At 39.5% G+C, this 18,972-nt stretch overlaps 1 protein-coding gene across 3 annotated transcripts in view; it reads left to right on the top strand.

The window, feature by feature from the left end:
- Nucleotides 1–18,972, top strand: part of LOC136882337 (uncharacterized) — a 292,794-nt gene that overhangs the window by 21,530 nt on the left and 252,292 nt on the right. For all 3 annotated transcript variants that reach the window (XM_067154928.2, XM_067154930.2, XM_067154929.2), the window contains exon 2: nucleotides 6,766–6,847. In XM_067154928.2, the coding sequence (XP_067011029.2) occupies nucleotides 6,772–6,847 (76 nt within the window). In that variant the 5' untranslated portion in view covers nucleotides 6,766–6,771. The remainder of the gene's footprint in view (nucleotides 1–6,765; nucleotides 6,848–18,972) is intronic.

An 18,972-nucleotide genomic window follows, 5' to 3' on the forward strand; every position in this document is an offset into this window, starting at 1 on the left:
ACTTCAACGGGCGTAATTAATTTATGTGGTGCATTAAGTTTCCCGCACATTTTACTGGATGTCCTTGACTCGCGCTTACCTCACGGCCAACATCTCTCCAGGCCTAATTGAATACATTTCCACCCTGCGGACTTTAGCTTCATCAAAAACTTCCTAAAATACTTAATTACGTATTTCTTTCTTATTGACAGTGCCTAAAAAGCTCGCAGTGAGGGTTATCATCTAGAATTTCATCATTAATTACCCGAGGTCTGCCGAAATGTTCCGACCTCGTTCGAATGTTTGGCGGCTTACTCCCCACTATGAGTTGTCATGCCACGGAACGTGAAACGAACTTGCAAATGAACTATGGTTGCACTCGTAGTTGCATCTTGTAGTTGCAATATTTAGCAAGGTAGAAATATGGGTTCAGTTCATGAGAAGTGAATAACCTCAAAATTACAAAAATGTCAGTTACGACGTTCTTAGTTCGATATGTGACTGCGAGGGTGGAACTAAGAACCGGACTCACCCGCGATGATATGTTCTTCACTCTTTGCAGAAGACTTTTTATTTGCTAGTTGCTTTACGTCGCACCGACACAGATAGGTCTTACGGCGACGATGGGACAGGAAAGGCCTAGGAATGGGAAGGAAGCGCCCATAGCCTTAATTAAGGTACATCCCCAGCATTTTCCTGGTGTGAAAATAGGAAACCATGGAAAATCATCTTCAGGACTGCTGGCAGTGGGGTTCGAACCCACTATCTCCCGGATGCGAGCTCACAGCTGCGCGCTGCTAACCGCATGGTCAACTCGCCCAGGCTTTACAGAAGAGGCCGCCCCTACTTCAATGTCTTCCAGCAAGGAGGAGCTAAACTCCGTCCTGTTCTGTTATTCAGCCTGTTGATAGGCTACCCTTTGTGCACGCATCTACGATGTAATGCTCGAACTTTTAGGAGGGTAATGTGCTTTTAGGAGTTGGTACAACTTCTCATTTTCATAGTCGTCATTAACTACGCCCAATCAGCAGCTGCCTCACCCCAAATAAAAGGATTCTGCAGTCGCCTTCAAACGATCTGACTGCTTCCCTCCTGGTGGAGTACAGGGCGGCAAGGTAAGCCACAGGGCTGTCACCTTGTAAATCTAACCTTTTAAATTCTGTTGGCAGGCAGTGAGAGTTTTTAGTTGAATTTTCAGGTACAGATTAGGCTCAGAACTTTTACATTTCGTTTAATCGTGTAGGGCCCTCCTCAAGTCAATGTTCCCATCTTAAAGCTAATGTAGCTGCCAGATTCTGGCCATGAGTTTCTGAAGGATGCATGAGTGTTAGCCTTCATGATCGTCCTTTCACTGCGACAAATGTAAACTTTCTTAACATTTGAAGTAGTGTTTTCTACATACAAGTCCACTTTGAGCGTTTGGACTTTTCTTGCGTGGGCTTCGGTTTAATATCCGCTATGGCCAATATGAGCTGTGCTCCTGTTTAGATTACCGGGAATATTTTCCCCGTTTCAGTGTTGAGTCGAATTTACCTTTGATACTCTGACGACGAGCATTGACAGCGACCTGTATTTTGCTCCTGAATGTACCAGTGTTTGTTCGCTGTTACTAGACAGTACCAAGTTGCTAAGGAATGTATATCTTGATAGTTGTAGATGTATTATTGCTGGTATTAGATTGTTTCAGGAAACTCAGAATTAATTACCTCCTAGACATGATGCTGTATAAGCTTTTGGGCTTGTGCCGTGTCAAGAAAATAAGGTGATATTCTTTACGTTTCGTCGAGAACTGTGCTCTGCGTCATCAGAAGAAAATCTCGACTGTCCACGAGAAAGGCTTCTTAAACAATGAGGTTTTGAACTGTAGACGTTATAATAGAAGTCACCAGATGGCTCCTTGGACGTGTCGCAGCGCCAGCGTTCAAAGCGGAAGCTGACCGAACCATCAGAATCAGTCTAAAAGGGTCATATAACATGTGTACGTAACATATTACAATGACAGGTGTATGACATTGACACAAGCCTGGAATAAAACATCTGGCGATGAGGAACGTACGAATTTGGAAAACACCGAGATGAAATGACAATAGTGAAGGGACAGGGAAGGGAACTACCTACGTAAATCCTTAATGGCTGGCAACCAGGTATTACTTAATTGATAGCCAGTGTCCCTGTTGAAATTGTTGAAATTGTATTTCCACAGCTTCCCGTATAATCCTGTACCTGTAGTGTCTAGTGTGGGTAAGAGCTCTAGCATCTTGGAATACATCATGACCCGACGATAGAGCGTGCTCAGCTACTGCCGATTTTTCCGGCTAATTGAGACGAGTATTACGTTCATATTCCTTGATACGGGTACCAATGGATCGGTATACCTTACCGCAAGTACAGGGAATTTCATATACCCCACGATGTAAAAGTGGGGACAATTTGTCCTTGGTTTTACTGTGAGAAATTTTAGTTGGAGGTGCCAAACACGGTTTTTATATTGTCTTTGCAGAGGAGCTTGACAATTCGGTCTGTGGTGTTGTGAATATAAGGTAAGTAGGCAGTTCCCTCCACTCTTCCTTCTGTGAGGTTTGCTTGGTCGTTTCTCCGGGATGCAAGGCTCTATGAATCTGCAAATCGCTGTAACCATTAACCTTGAATGCGACTTTCAGCGTGTCCATCTCCACCTAGATATGTGATGGCTCACAAATTCGTCTCGCCCTCTTGGCGAGTGTCGTGAAAATGCCGGTGAGAATCCGCATGAAGATAGCGATTTGTGTGGGTAGACTTACGATAGACGGTATGTCCTAAGGAGCCGTCCGATTTCAGTCTTACTAGAACATCTAAGAAAGGAAGGAGGCCGTCCGACTCCATCTTCATAGTGAATTTAATTGAAGTATGTTGCTGATTTAGATGGTTTAGAAGTAGATGAAATTGTTCAGGACCTTCTGTCCAGACCACAAATGCATCATCAACATATCTCCACCATAGCAGGGGTTTGACGGGCGCCGAAGCAATAGCCTCCTCCTGAAAATACTCCATAAAGAAATTAGCCACTACGGGCGAAGGTGGACTTACCATAGCCACTCCGTCTGTTCGTAAAAATTCCCACCCCACAAGAAATAGCTGGAAGTCATGCCTTGGTAAAATGGCTTAGTAATGTCCTCAGGGAACAGATGTTCAATAAGAGACATAACCGAACCAATCGGCACTTTAGTGAACAAGGACTCCACATTGAAACTCACCAGAAGTGCATTATATTGAAGGGTTATGGTTGACAGCTTGTTGACGAAATACCGAGAGTCCCTGACGTATGATCCAGTACGTCGTATGTGCGGCTGAAGCAATTTGCTTAAGTATTTAGCCAGAGCATACGTAGGAGAACCTATCGCACTAATAATAGGTCTGAGGGGAACATCTTTTTATGGATCTTAGGCAGTCCATATAATCTAAATGGCACTGCATCCCCCAGGGACAGATGTTTAGCCTTCTCTTTTGGAATTGAAGATTGCCTTAAGAGCTTCACGGTGGCGTTGGACACACGAGTGGTGGGGTCACGTGAGCTCAGTCTGTAAACAGGCTCTGACAATATAGCCGAGATCTTATTCTTATACTCGTCAGTGTCCATAACCACTGTCGCATTACCCTTATCAGCTGAGGGAATGGTCATTTCAGAATCATCTCTAAGTTCCTTCTTATCCCTCTCCCAATTTCTAACTAAATATCCCAGTCTTTTAAAAATATGGCACTTTGCACCATTCTACTGCTTAATATCCAATTATCGTGAGGTACTCCACTCGTACTAACAGATGTTTTCTTCTAACGATGTCAGAATGAGACCCTCCGTTACTCAGGCAGCAGCACGCCGGCATCTAACGGCTGGGCTTCGTGGTTCATATCCTGGTCACTCCATGTGAGATTTGTGTTGAACAGAGCGGAGTTGGGACAGGATTTTCTCTGGGTACTCTGGTTTTCACTGTCATCATTTATTCGATTATGCCGCACGGTATCTTCAATATTTACTCGAAAAGGCAAAAGATATTTGAAAGGACTTCTGTGGAGATGCAAGCGTTAGTAACTCTTTATGAAGGAGAATATTTCTGTCATCGCTCGAAACGATTTGAGGTAGAAAGGGTCAAAAGCTGTTTCATCTGATTAATTGCTTTTAGGATTTGTTAGTTTGGAAAAGATATTAAAGATTTTGGAAAAAATATTTTACGTAGCATGTTTTCTGGAAGAAGGGTCAAAGCTCATCGACGGGTGTTTTGACGCCAAGCCCCTTAAGAAGTAGCACTAAAATATATTAAATAAAATCTCTAATACAGAAGAATGTTCTGTTTGTACTGAATACTTTGTTTTTACGGGACATAATATCATACATTTTGGTGCAGGGTGCTTGTTCTGCAAAACTAGCCTATCATAATGCGGAAGAAATAATCTTTCTAATGTTTGTAATGAAAGTGGTTCTCGGCAACTTTTTTCCATCAAGTACGGAACATATTATGGGAAAAGGGAGTTCCTCAGAGGGCTAAACAGACTTATCTCCTGCCCATCATGACGTACAGTCTGGAGAGTTGCGTCAGCGGGCTACTCGAACACCAAGGAAGTATTTTGAACAGGTCGTTCCAAGACGACGAAAAGTGGTTAGGCCAGATAAGACAAGACAAAGAGAAGAGAGGAGACACATCGTTCTCAAACTTCCTGTTCGGGTCTCTGGAAAAATTCATGGTGATGATAATGATGAGTAAAGATTCTAAAAATAACAATTCTGTTTGTGGAAGAATAGCCTTGTTTTTTATAAATTTCTTATGTTGAATAATGAAGCAGGACGCCGCCCACCCTGTATCTGATGCCGTTCACTTTCACTGGTATTCAGGCTGAATCACTTGACCTTCGCCCGGTGGTCATCCATTATTCAGAAGGCCGCGATATCCACTGAGTGCGAACAAGGGACCTCTGGATTGTGTATTAAAATACGTAACAATGCGATGGAATGCTAAAATACACGAATTTACTATGTTCAGTTTCCCTTTCCCTCTCCCTGTAGGTGGGGGTGGTGACCACGTAGCCCTGAGCTGACTCCTGACATTGCTTTCACTTACTTGTGCCTGGCTCCTCACTTTTACCTACCCTATCCGACCTCGTCTGTTCTATTCCGATCTCTTCCATTCTCCTGACAAATTAGTGCAAAAACAGGACGGTAATTCCTCTTAAAACAATAATCATCACCATTCGTGTTAACAGACGATGGTTGTACAGTTGTTCCTCTCTTAAAACAGTAATCATCACCATTAACATTAATAGAGTATAGTTGTCCAATTGCACTTTCTCTTACAACAATAATCATCACCACCATTTGTGTTAATGGAGTATGGTTGTCAAGTTGTGCTTATTCTTAAAACAATAATCACCACCATTAGTGTTAATAGAGGATATTGTCAAGTTGTGCTTATTCTTAAAACAATAATCACCACCATTGTGTTAATATAGGATCAGCGTACAGTTGTACATCTTCTTAAAACAATAATCACCACCATTAGTGTTAATATAGGATTAGTGTACAGTTGTACATCTTCTTAAAACAATAATCACCACCATTGTGTTAATATAGGATCAGTGTACAGTTGTACATCTTCTTAAAACAATAATCACCACCATTGTGTTAATATAGGATCAGTGTACAGTTGTTCATCTTCTTAAAACAATAATCACCTACATTCCTGTTAATAGAGGATGGTTGTCCAGTAGCACTTCCTCTTGAAACAATGATCATCACTACTGGTTCAGTATCTGGTAAAGCTCTCCGTTGTTTCAGCAAACAAGGATACATTGGTGATGATTAATGTTTTAAGAGGAAGTACAACTGGACAACCATCCTCTAATAACAGTAATATTAGAGAGAGAAAATTAGGAAGGAACCAGACATTTCGAAAATGAAGGTATCGGCCAAAGGAAGGCAAGGGCACCTAGTGTTTGAAAATGAAAGACTCCTTAGCCTTCGAGTGCTCTAATAACGTCAGGGTCGGAAAAGAACAAGAGTTGACCAAGGGAGGGCGGATCGGTTAGATGAAACTGAGGAGCCTGGCAAACCTACGTGGAAGTAATGCCAGGGCTCAGCTGAGTGCCTCGTGGTTGTCAACCCACGCTCCCAAGTTGAGACTCCCTGGCGGGGGCGGGGCGTTTTGTCGCCTCTTGCGATAGGCAGGTCATACCGTGGGTGTTTTTCTACCAACCGCAGCCACAGGGGACAACGGCGTACTCCCGTTTGTAAAGATATATTTGAAATTATTAAAGAAAATGTAGCATTCTGATTGGCGAATGCGCTCGCCAGTTCCTCAAGGGCGTTTATACTTTTAAGTATAGGCCAAGAGCTTTACGATGTAAGTCGACTCAGCCGTTCTCACAACCACGCAGCCTAGTGTTTTAGGTATAGAGATAAACAAAGACAAAATTGATCGAGGGTAACAGGTTTCGAACCCGGCTCCACAGAATGTGAGGACACTTGACACGATACCATCTTCAATAATCGTGAATATCCCCAAAACATGGGTGGCGGGGGTCACAGATGCCCCAGAAGTTTCCCTTGATCACTTTTGTTTTGAAACGTAAACAAAGAGTTCAGGATAGCCACCCTCTCCCCAGTTGCTCGTCATCCGTGATGGGTGTTTAGTTCAATCATTGGATTGACTGTGCACCCAAATAAAATATCATTTGCTTGTGCTGAACTGTTCACGTTACAATGACAAAGCAAGACACTCACATGTCAGGCCACTAACATTGTCTTCATTCTTGTTACAGGTGTTCATGATGACGAATGTATTGGGGCTGATCATCGGTCTGCTATCCACAACTACGGCATTTCAAATTTATAGTGGAGTAGGTAAGATTGATTGGCTTTCTATAGACTTACATGGATCGTGTTGTAATATTTGGCTTTACAATCAACTTGATATTTTGTCCCAAAACCCCTTCTCAACTGTGCATGTCCTCAAAACTGTATCAACCAAAGTCTAATTACTCTCGCTCCCCCTTCCACTGTCGTGATCATATACGGTAATCGTCTCCTACATTATTGTCATATCCACATCTTAGTCTACCCTGTCGTTATCATATTCTTATCTCGACATCCTCTACCATTGTTGTATTCATAACTTGACCTCCTCTATCATTGTCATATTCATATCTCGACATCCTCTACCATTGTTATATTCATATCTCGACATCCTCTACCATTGTCATATTCATATCTCGACAGCCTCTACCATTGTTATATTCATATCTCGACATCCTCTACCATTGCTATATTCATATCTCGACAGCCTCTACCATTGTTATATTCATATCCCCACATCCTCTACCATTGTTATATTCATATCTCGACATCCTCTACCATTGTTATATTCATATCTCGACAGCCTCTACCATTGTTATATTCATATCTCGACATCCTCTACCATTGTTATATTCATATCTCGACATCCTCTACCATTGTTATATTCATAACTTGACCTCCTCTACCATTAACCCGCAAACTGGGTCGGTGGGTCATTTATGATGCCAGTGAACTAACTTGTTCTTATAACAGGCAATAGTTTCTTACGTTATTGTTGGTAATCGACGAGGATGCCGATAATAGTGAGCATGATGACGATCCTGATTTTAATTCTGTATATGATTCTGCGTCGGAGGAAGAGTTTGACTCAAATGAAGGAAGTACACCAAATTCTCAAGAAACTTTGCGGTCACTATGTGGTGAGACATCAGCTGTATACGGCAGAAACAGGTGATTTGCCAAGAATATAGAGTTGGAAATGTGTAGTGCTAATTGAACTGTTGTGAAATACGACTGTTTGAGAAACATGAACGCAATTCTTAATTTTTCTAGTTGCTATAAGCTTTGCCCTTTTGCGTGAAATAGACGTCATTAAATTTATGCTGAACTTCTTTTGCAAAAACTCTTAAATTTCTTATTATGTTTGAATTTGAATTACCGTAGTGATGTAATGGTCGTAAACAATCGTTTATAAATACTGCCATTCTTAAGAAGGCGCGTCTTTATGTGCAAATTCTGTAAGTAATATATCGTAGTAAAATAGCCTAATAATGGTTCAATCAAGAAATTTCAAACAACAGAGTTATTCGCCAGAACATACTCGGTGCCATTAATGACCCGACGACGCAGTTTATACACTGGAAATGTCACGAGGCAGTTTGAGGGTTAATATATTTATATTTCGACCTACCCTACCATTGTTTTATTCTTATCTTGGTCTCCTCTACCATTCTTAATTCATATCTTAGTCTCATGTACCATTGTTTTATCCTTATCTTGGTCTCATCTACCATTGTCATATTCATATCTTGATCTCCTGTACCATTGTCATATTCATATCTTAGTCTCCTGTACCATTGTTTTATTCTTATCTTGGTCTCCTCTACCATTCTTATATTCATATCTTAGTCTCCTGTACCATTGTTTTATTCTTATCTTGGTCTCATCTACCATTCTTATATTTATATCTTAGTCTCCTGTACCATTGTTTTATTCTTATCTTGGTCTCATCTACCATTCTTATATTTTAATCTTAGTCTCCTGTACCATTGTTTTATTCTTATCTTGGTCTCATCTACCATTCTTATATTTATATCTTAGTCTCCTGTACCATTGTTTTATTCTTATCTTGGTCTCATCTACCATTCTTATATTCATATCTTAGTCTCCTGTACCATTGTTTTATTCTTATCTTGGTCTCATCTACCATTCTTATATTTATATCTTAGTCTCCTGTACCATTGTTTTATTCTTATCTTGGTCTCATCTACCATTCTTATATTTATATCTTAGTCTCCTGTACCATTGTTTTATTCTTATCTTGGTCTCATCTACCATTCTTATATTTATATCTTAGTCTCCTGTACCATTGTTTTATTCTTATCTTGGTCTCATCTGCCATTCTTATATTTATATCTTAGTCTCCTGTACCATTGTTTTATTCTTATCTTGGTCTCCTCTACCATTCTTATATTCATATCTTAGTCTCCTGCACCATTGTTTTATTCTTATCTTGGTCTCTTCTACCATTCTTATATTTATATCTTAGTCTCCTGTACCATTGTTTTATTATCTTGGTCTCATCTACCATTGTCATATTCATACCTTGATCTCCTCTAGCATTGTTATATTCACATCTTCGTCTCCCCTATCATTATCATATTCATATCCTGGTCTCCCCTACCATTCTTATATTCATTTAATCAATACTGATCTTCATCTAGGGCAATCGCCCAGGTGGCAGATTCCCTATCTGGCGGTTACCAGCTCTGAATAACGCAAGCACCATAAAGATACAACATATAAGGAGAGATCAACGACATGAAAGATACAGACTGCTACCTGCCGGCCATCTTTGAATCTACTTGAACTGCTGGCAGCCATGACACTTACAGGCAAAACAAACGACAGTTGCCATGGCATGTTGGCTGTACTTGTATAGACGTAGGCATTAGATTCGTTATTCTTTACGTTTCATGCAATAAAACCGGATTTAAATATGATAAATATGATAAAAATATTTTTAAAGTACCGTTGAAGTTGTGTGATGACAGTGTTTAACCAATGTAAATAATTCGTTTGTGGTTATGTGACAATGGACTGTGTTCCTCTTTAACAATAAAATTTGACGAAATATGTTAAAACGTCAATGTAAGTAGGGTAACTAAATAACAATTAAACTAGAAGTGCATTCATAAGATGTATTGTAATGATACTATATTAAATCCTTCTCTCTCCACTGTAGTCCCAGGAAAGGTGAGGTATGGTGATTATTGTTTTGAGAGGAGGTACAAGTAGGTAACCATCCTCTGTATAACACTAACCAGAGAGAAAGAATGGAAGGGATCCGACACTTCGAAAAATGAAGGAATCGGCCAGTTATAGACGAGGGCCACGAAGGGCATGAAATTGAAAGACTCCCTATGCCTCGAATGCTCCAGTGCCGTCGGGGTCGTAAAGTAACAAGACTTCACCAAGGGAGGTCGGATAAGATAGATGAAAGTTAGGAGCCTGGCACAAGTAAGTGGAAGCAATGCCAGAGCTAAGGGCTCCGTAGTCGCAAACTACGCTTCCAAGTTGAGAGCCCCTGGGACCCCTTTTAGTCGCCTCCTACGACGGGCATGGGTACCGTGTGTGCTTTTCTACCGCCACCACCCACAGGGGGAGTTCAAAAGAAACCTTGAAAAAAATATGCCATTATTAGAATGACCTGTGGTATATGAAATTGGATTTAGGCCTATACTATAATAACCCGCAAATAATTGTTCATACATAAGGCCTACTTGTGAAATGTAACGTTACCCTTCTGATGGCGATTGGTGACGTTAAATGCTACGCATGACATGGGCATCTTGATAAAGAAAATCGCATAACCTATTATTACAAATTAATACTGTTCTTCTTCTTTCCAACCAAACGGCTCCCAGATTTCCTGCCCTTATTTCATTAAGAGTCCTATGATTATCAATTGTAACAGTGTTTTCAAAACGTCTGAACTTGATACGTTTAAATAAGACTTAACTTTTGCAACAAAAATAACCACATCCATTCGTGAACTGATAATAGGGCTAAGCTACAGTGACATGCGGCTAGGACAGTACTGAAGTGTCAAGTTTTCTTGCCTGCAACTGTCATGGCGGCCATAGTTCACTGAGCTTCAGTCAGGGGCGCTGTAACGAATATGTTTATTTAGCATCTTTCATGTCGTTGGGAGAGATGAACAAGGTATTTACCACAAGTAGTCATCTTGCTATCTAGAGGGCCGTGAATTTAAGATAAAACCTGTCACGGAGTTGAATTGTTAAACATAAATGAAAGAATAACATTTTCTTTTTAAGGAATCAAAATATTTTAATTAAATTGTTTAAATGCAACTAATAATGTAATAGGACATCCCCGTTTGAAAGAAAAAGACTGATATACTTAGTACTCAATTAACAGAGCCAACTTAAACACGGCCGGCCGGTTAAAATTAAAGAAGGAACCTAATTAAAGTTCCAAACTTTACAACAATGCGAAGTTACACATCTCAGATCTGAGTTTGATAGATTTCAATACACCTTGAAATTTTTACCCTTCCTATTGTGAACCATTTGCAAACAAACAATGAATTTAAATTAGGGCTAACCCTTTTTCAATGCAAATACACATTTTTGGGGTTAAATATCACCCAACGAGTTCCCACAAGGAAGATAAAAAAATCACGTTTCCAAGATAAAGGTAAAATAAGGTTGCTAAACTAACGCGAAGGTGAAGGTAAATCTAAGCATAAAAGGTGAGAAGATTCACCGAAATAATTATTAGAAAAATAACGGGTAATACTACCACCAAGATCAAATCCTATTCAAGGAAATCAATTACTTCCATCATCAATCAACAAGAATTAGCAATTGTAAACCTCAGCATTGTGATCACCATTGCAACAAATACACGCCAGTGAATAGAGAAGGGCCAATCGAGAGGCCAATATACACCAATAGTCAATTACATTTAAAGAATCAAAAGATAATCAAGTCACCAAAAGACCCCAAGAGAATATCAAAAACAAATTAAAAATTCAAAGAGAAATAGAAGGCAAATATTAAGAGTGGAACAAGCCCAAATTTCAATAACCTTGTAGAAACTCCCTTGGTTAATAACCCTCCCAAAATATACCTTAAGACATACTTAGTAGGGCAAAATGCCTCCTCGAAAATAATAATAGTAACGTAGTCAAATTACAAATTCAAATGTATAGTAGTAAATTATTTAGCTTCACAATAATCTCAAGTCCTTTTGTAAATACCAAAAGATTTCACATTTTTTTCTTTTAAGACCCGATAAACGTTTTAACACGAAAGGGGAAAATGATTGAATTTAGTTTATGTAATTTCGAAGCGTCGTACCAAACACACGCACATTCACATTATAGTTCTCTAGAAGCCAAAATCACACGTAGCGAAGAAAACTTAGAATGAATACCCAGGTAAATAAAACAGTTTGTAGAATCTTGCAGGAACACGTAAATATGCCTTATCGGCTTGTCCATATTTACTGTTACGGAGATATCCGAGGTAGTTAGAGGTGAAAGCAGGTGCGGGCGGGAATAGGTCTCAACTGCAAAATTAAAGTTAATTTAAAACTTTAACAAAGGTTATATTTTCAAAACTTAACAATGATGACATAGAATTTGTAAGCTTAACAAGTCAACAACAAGCCAAAATCAGGTACAAAGAAATCACAAGATTTAGGGGTTATTACAAGATCTGGGCTTCGAGCCCCAAATATAATTTCTGAGCTCTCAGCTCACAATAACAAGATACCAAAGGGCAGAACACCCTTAATTACATGGAGCATTAGCTCCCAACTTTACATCTCAAGCCTCTCTAAGGCACTTTTACCACAACACTATAAAGAGCTGTCCCGCTCTCGATCTTTCAAGCCTATAAAGATAATAACGGACTCTAACACAACCTGCCTACAAGGCATAATAAAGAAACAGGGGTATATCGTACCCAATCTACTGGGCCTTCGCAGGAAGGAAAACAAACGGGTTAAGTAAATGGCCCAAAATACGAAATTGAATGGAGGCGATAACTTGCACCCCTACACCAAGTTTTGTCTAAAACCTATGTGGCGCTAGGCCGATCATACAGGGGCTAATCCCAAGCTAGGGAGGTGACACGTATGAGAAAACTTTACTACATTAAAGAAGAGAGGAACGGTTATGAAAACGTAGTCACCTCCTTTTTCAAAAATGAAGGGGAGTTCGAGAGGGTGAAGCATTCTCCATCCCCGCTTTACAGATTTGTAATTTATAGATAGACAGAAAAGAATTTACATTTTAAAAATGTAGGTTACATACTAAAGGTTTCGAACCCTCCTCGAGAGTTAAACTGCTGAGCTAGCAAGAAATGAAGATGTTAACAGGCCATTACCTTGTAGATGAACTGCTGCTTGAAGAAAGAGGCGCTTCCCGCCCCCTGCTACATATTCATACACTAAGAGAGATGTTACTGAAGTGGCACCGAGACAAGAAAATCAGCAGTTTATATACCCTCGTGGAACATTCGAGACCTTTCATGAATGATAACAACCCGCCCACAAACTTTTATTGGCCAACAGCAAAAACTAATACACAAGACGAGGAAGAAACACCTTATTGGTGGAAAATTAATTACGTAAATTCATGATTGGTTACATTCAAAACGGGCGGAAAGAAAGGATTTATATTGCCAACCCACAAGCCACAGAACAAAATTTAGTAAAAATAAAACTTAGGAATACAATATTTCTTCAAGAAAGTTCATTCCATTGCACCAGAGTGTGTTACCATAGTTTTGGGTAGCGACATATGTTAGAGAATGTTCAAACTTCTTGATACGGAGCAAACAAACACAAATCAAAATAGACACAGTTCAGAACACTTCAAAATTACCAAATTTACAGTAGTGACATCTTCCGAGAAACCGTTGAGTTAATACAGTTTGTTAAAGTTCAGTTTCAACTGGCGCAATATTTGAATTAGCGGCGTGGAGGTGTACCACCCGGTACATTTACAATAGAAGCAGTTAGCAGAATGCACTCAAATCACTTGAAGATACTCCAAAAAATAACGAGGATGGTAAATAAGTCGTTAGAAACATTCTCCTAATGGTGAAAACACCCTCAAAATTATGCTGGGGTCATGGTAAACTCCCAAGCCAGGACACGGAGCGGACTGCATGCACGTCTTTCCTCCATAACAGACGACCAGCAAATCATGGCTGCCTCAACGATCAAATCAAGCGTGGCCTCAGACTCGATGTAGCCGTGCGCTGATTGGCCCTCGCAAGAGAGAGAGAGAGGCGAACAAGTTTAGACCGCCAGCACAAGAGGGTAGCACGAAGTAGGAGGGAACAATTATCTAACATACGCAGTTGGCGAATACATATGAAGTTTTCAAAGAAGTGGGAGCTCAGCGCCCGACCTAGAGAATAATAACAGTTGGAAACACTTTGGCGCAAAAGCCCAGTGACACAAATTTTCTCGGCGAAATTGCCAGTCCGAAAATGTTTATGGAATGGGCTCAAGCACGTTACCACGGTGACAGTTTCCTACCCTCTTCTTAAATAATTTCAAAGAAATTAGAAATTTATTGAACCTCTCCCTTGGTAAGTTATTCCAGTCCCTAACTCCCCTTTCTATAAACGAATATTTGCCCCAATTTGTCCTCTTGAATTCCAAATTTATGTTCATACTTTTCCTACATTAAAAGACACCACTCAAACTTATTCGTCTATTGATGTCATCCCACGCCATCTCTCCACTGACAGCTCGGAACATACCACTTAGTTGAGCAGCTCGACTTCTTTCTCTCAAGTCTTCCCAGCTCAAAATTGGCAACAGATTTGTAACGCTACTCTTTTGTCGGAAATCACCCAGAACAAATCGAGCTGCTTTTCTTTGGATTTTTTCCAGTTCACGAATCAAATAATCCTGGTGATAGTCCCTTACACTGGAACCATACTCTAGTTCGGGTCTTACCAGAGAATTATATGCCATCTCCTTTACATCCTTTCTACAACCCCTAAACATCCTCATAACCATGTGCATAGATCTGTACCCTTTATTTACAATCCCATTTATGTGATTACCCCAATGAAGATTCATATCTCGACCTCCCGTACCATTGTAATATTCATATCTTGACCTCATCTACCATTGTTATATTCATATCTTCGACCTCTTCTACCTTAATATATTCATTCTTGACCTCCTCTACTATATCGCGGTCCTCTATACCATTGTTATTATACCGGAGGTACACCTTCTCCGTTCCATTAAACTGCGCTCCTTCTGTAAAGGCCGCCTGTGTCATGAAACTCGAACTAGTGTAAGGCAAGATACTTCGATTTTCAACTCTTAGAGGTCTCTACCATCGGCCTAGGTGCCCCCTCTGGCGGGGTTAAGGACAATTCTTAAAGGAATTTTAAATTTTTGAAGATGGCGAACCTTAAGTTTGTGTGTCAAATTGTCAACACTCCTACGGCTTCCTTCTTTCTTAGTTATTAAACAATCAGGAATTTTGTGTATATGTTCTCTAGCCAATTAAAACTGGGGGTTTGTGAAGTCATCTTGCCAATCTGAAAAGAGTTTTGGAAACTTCTCCTCGGAAATGCTACAGAAGCTGTGCGCTTTAGGGCTGTATTGGATTCTCCATCACTCCGGTCTAGTGAGTGGGGCGTGTTATTCTGAGGCAGGGGCTGCCGGTCAGCGTTCGGAAGGCCCAACTACTCAAGGTAATGGCAGAACTTTCTTAACATGTGATAGCTCCAGGCAGATAGATTGAAGGGAATGTTTCAAACTTCTTTTCTTAATGTACGAATAAAATTATAAAGTCATAGTTTAAATGTTAATTTTCAGCAAGCCTGAGGACTCTGTTCAATCCCCGCTGGGAAACATGTAAAGTAAGGGAACAAAGTGTGATAACCCTCTGTTGACTCCCATTCAACTTGGTATGGAGTGACTAATATTTTCTAAACCTAAATAACACGTTTTGGCTTTTAATATTTCTCTTTTAGTCGCCCCTCTGTAGTATAGGCTTAGCCTCTGCAACTTCGGGCCATAAGACCATTTATGTTTTTAAGAGCTCTTCTAAAGTGAGTGCGAGTGTTTCGTCTCCTAGCCCTTTGTTCACAGCCGATCTTGTTAAATCTCTTATTTTTACATTGGGGCCACTCAGAATGGGCACTCATTGCCCTCCTTATTTGATAATCGTTGAGCAGAAATGACGGTAAACACATTATATGAAGTTTGTTAGTATTACCGGAGTAATAATTTGTACCCTCTCTGTAAATACTTTAGTACTGACTGCATGGCCGTTGAAATTCGTGTCTTTGATGTAATTTACCGCTACGTTATTCATCAAGTGATTCATGGTCACTGATAACCATGATTTTCATTATTTATGAACATGAACTTCCGCCGGCTTGAAAGTTATTAATGTGTCCATCGTTTGTGTATGGCCAGCCAGTGTCTTCTCCAGTATTCTCCTACATTCTAGTGTCGTCGGTATGAACCCTCGCCAGTGGCCCCCCCCCCACCGAGCAAGTATGCGCACGAAAACATTGCGACTGTGGTCTGACTTGTAGGCTTCTGGGTAGGCGTCATTAACGTTTTTGCTAGGCTGCTGTGATGGAAGGACGGTGTGCTCCTCCGCTTGGCGTAATGGATGGCGAAATCATAATGGATCCGGGATGAAGTTGGTTTGAGAGGGCTTGCGCCCTCATGAACTTTTAATGTTTTTTTAAAAATTATTATTACCCTTTAAATTACCTCGTCTGGAATTTTTGAGTGCCTTCTGACGATTACTTTTACCATACGTAAGTAAGGATATGATGATCAAGCAAACTCACGACTACGGCAAGATATTGCACTGTAAGTGTTTTCCAAATCACCTTTTACTTATTCCAAGTGTGTGAACTGAATATTTCAAAATGTGAAGTGCGTGCCGCGATAGGACGTAACTTTGCATCAACTAAATTCTACGTTTTAGCCTTAGGGTGTTTAAACATTTTTCGTGTCAAAGAAAAAAGAAAAATCTTCCATATAAACCACTTTTGTTTACTAGGGACTTGCGTCCGCTATGAATTAATATTAATTCTTATTCTTGTAAATTGTAAATTTAAAACTTAATGTTTGGTATTGGCTTTCTAGCCCTAATAAGTAGGGGTTAACGCAATGTTTTGGCAGGGTTACTATCCAAGCGAGTTGCTACAAGGGTGTGGAATTTACGTTCACGTACCATCTTAATTTTACTTTCATTTCCTTCTTCTTTATTATATTTTTAAATTAATTCATTTTGTATTTTCGTGATCTTTCGGCGTCCTGTTTTTCTTTTGTCTCTTATATGCCTATTGTTGTTTGGTGGTCTATAATTGACCCTTTTCCTCAACTAGCCTAGCGTGTATTTGTTGCTATGTGAATGCTAATGTTGATTAATGGAGATGCTGATTGTTGATGGATGTTGGTGGAAATGAATTGATGTTCCTGTAAAGAATTTAGTATTGTGTGTGGTTTAACCTGTTTTTCGCTTTATTAATTTTGGCATTTTTATCTCCCTGCTGGCATATTTTCCTGCCTTGTGTCTCGGACCTTATTATTATTATTATTATTATTATTATTATTATTATTATTATTATTATTACTATTATTATTATTATTATTATTATTATTATTATTATTATTATTATTATTATTATTATTATTATTATTATTATGGGGAACTTAGTCTTGGGAACTTGATCGTAATATTCTACCCTTCCTTGTGGGAGCTCCTTGGAATGTACCCCAAATGGTGTTTCAATATCAAGAGATCACCATTTATGTTAAATTTGTTTTAAGATGGGAAAATATATGATGGAAGTATGAATTTTTTCAAAGAAATCTAATGAAATTTAAAAGGTATCTCAAATCTGGAGAGGCGATTCATCAGAATTGTACGTAGTCTTAGTTAATTTATTTATTTATTTATTTATTAACTGATTTATTTATTTTCTTATAAACGGTCGACCGTAAGTTTTTCTGGTCTTTTGAGCACTAAGATTTTAAAATGTAATTTTCCGGCGAAGATAAGCTTTTAATTAAATTGTAAGAAACTTAAATTCTTTTGTTAAATCTTTTTTTGTTTTGAATGTGAGTAAACATTTCAAAATGATGACCAGGTCTCCATTTTATCCAGCCCCCTGGTGTCACCGGTTTAATTTATGGTGACTTTATTTTTCTACGTTTGTTTGGTCTCAGATGCTTCCATATCTCTGATCTGTACTTATCCATTTCATGTATGGTCGGAGCAATTGTGCTTCACTTGGCGTGATTGTGTAGTTAATTGCGTAAGAAAATTGTGCCTCTAAGAGACCGGACTATATTAACTTTTGATGCTCCAACTCCTAGACTATATAATTGAGTGGATCAAACATGGTTTTGTAAAAGACTGTACCTTCAGAGCTATAATGCTCATCCCTTATTCAATTCTTGTACCTGATCTGACTAGCTCATTGTTGTTCCATTTAACTGTTATTTGTTTTTGGTTATTCACCCTGGCACCTTCTTAGGCCTACACCTCTCCATTCCATGACATTTCCGTAACAAGTGATAGCAGAGCGTGATGAATGGACCTGGACAAAGCCTCTTTTGACAGCTTTTCCTAAAATTTGAAAATGAATACTAAAAATTTTCGGTTTACCGATTTTTTAAAATTTTGTGAAAATGTTCATTTATTATGTCTGGTGCTTGAGAGGTTCTCGCTCCTTGGTATTTGCGCAAGGAAGAAGTTATTTATGAACTATCCATTAGGAAGGTCCAGTCTGGTGGAACGGTTGCAACAGATGCTTCTAGACTCGAAGATTCTTTGGAGTTGCCTGTTAATATGCCTGTGTATGTAGAGAAGGAAGTTGGTGATGCATTATACACAATCATCTCTATCGTTACTGACCTTGCCACTATTCGGAGTTTTTTGAAGGAGGTGAACGCTTCGGTAATCAACTTAAGTGGGTTCAACCTAGGCTATTTCTCTCTTAAAATAGAGTGGGGGATCTATTATCTCTGAAACTCAGTGACAAACATTCTAGTATGACTAACTCCTCGGCTGATCATATTTCTAAGTTAATCAATTGCTGACTGGGTCTGCGAGAGGGACCCAAGTCTTCTGATAGTGTGGAATAGGTGGTTGTGCAACAACAACAACAAGCATCTGCCCCATCCAAACAAGTTGTAAATCCAGTTGGTGATCCACAACAACTTCTTCTTTTTATTAGTAATGTAGCTTTCGACCCTCCTCAACCTCCGGCGCCCCCTCCGGTTATATCACCGGGTTTTAGCAGTTTACTGCACCCTTTAGCCATGTTGCCACGTACCTCAACTTTTGCAAAAATTTGCGAATTTCATTTCAATGTATTTTAGTATTCTTTGATATGTGTACAATGGAGCACCGT

Source organism: Anabrus simplex, chromosome 10 (genome assembly GCF_040414725.1).
Source record: "Anabrus simplex isolate iqAnaSimp1 chromosome 10, ASM4041472v1, whole genome shotgun sequence".
Taxonomy (NCBI): domain Eukaryota; kingdom Metazoa; phylum Arthropoda; class Insecta; order Orthoptera; family Tettigoniidae; genus Anabrus; species Anabrus simplex.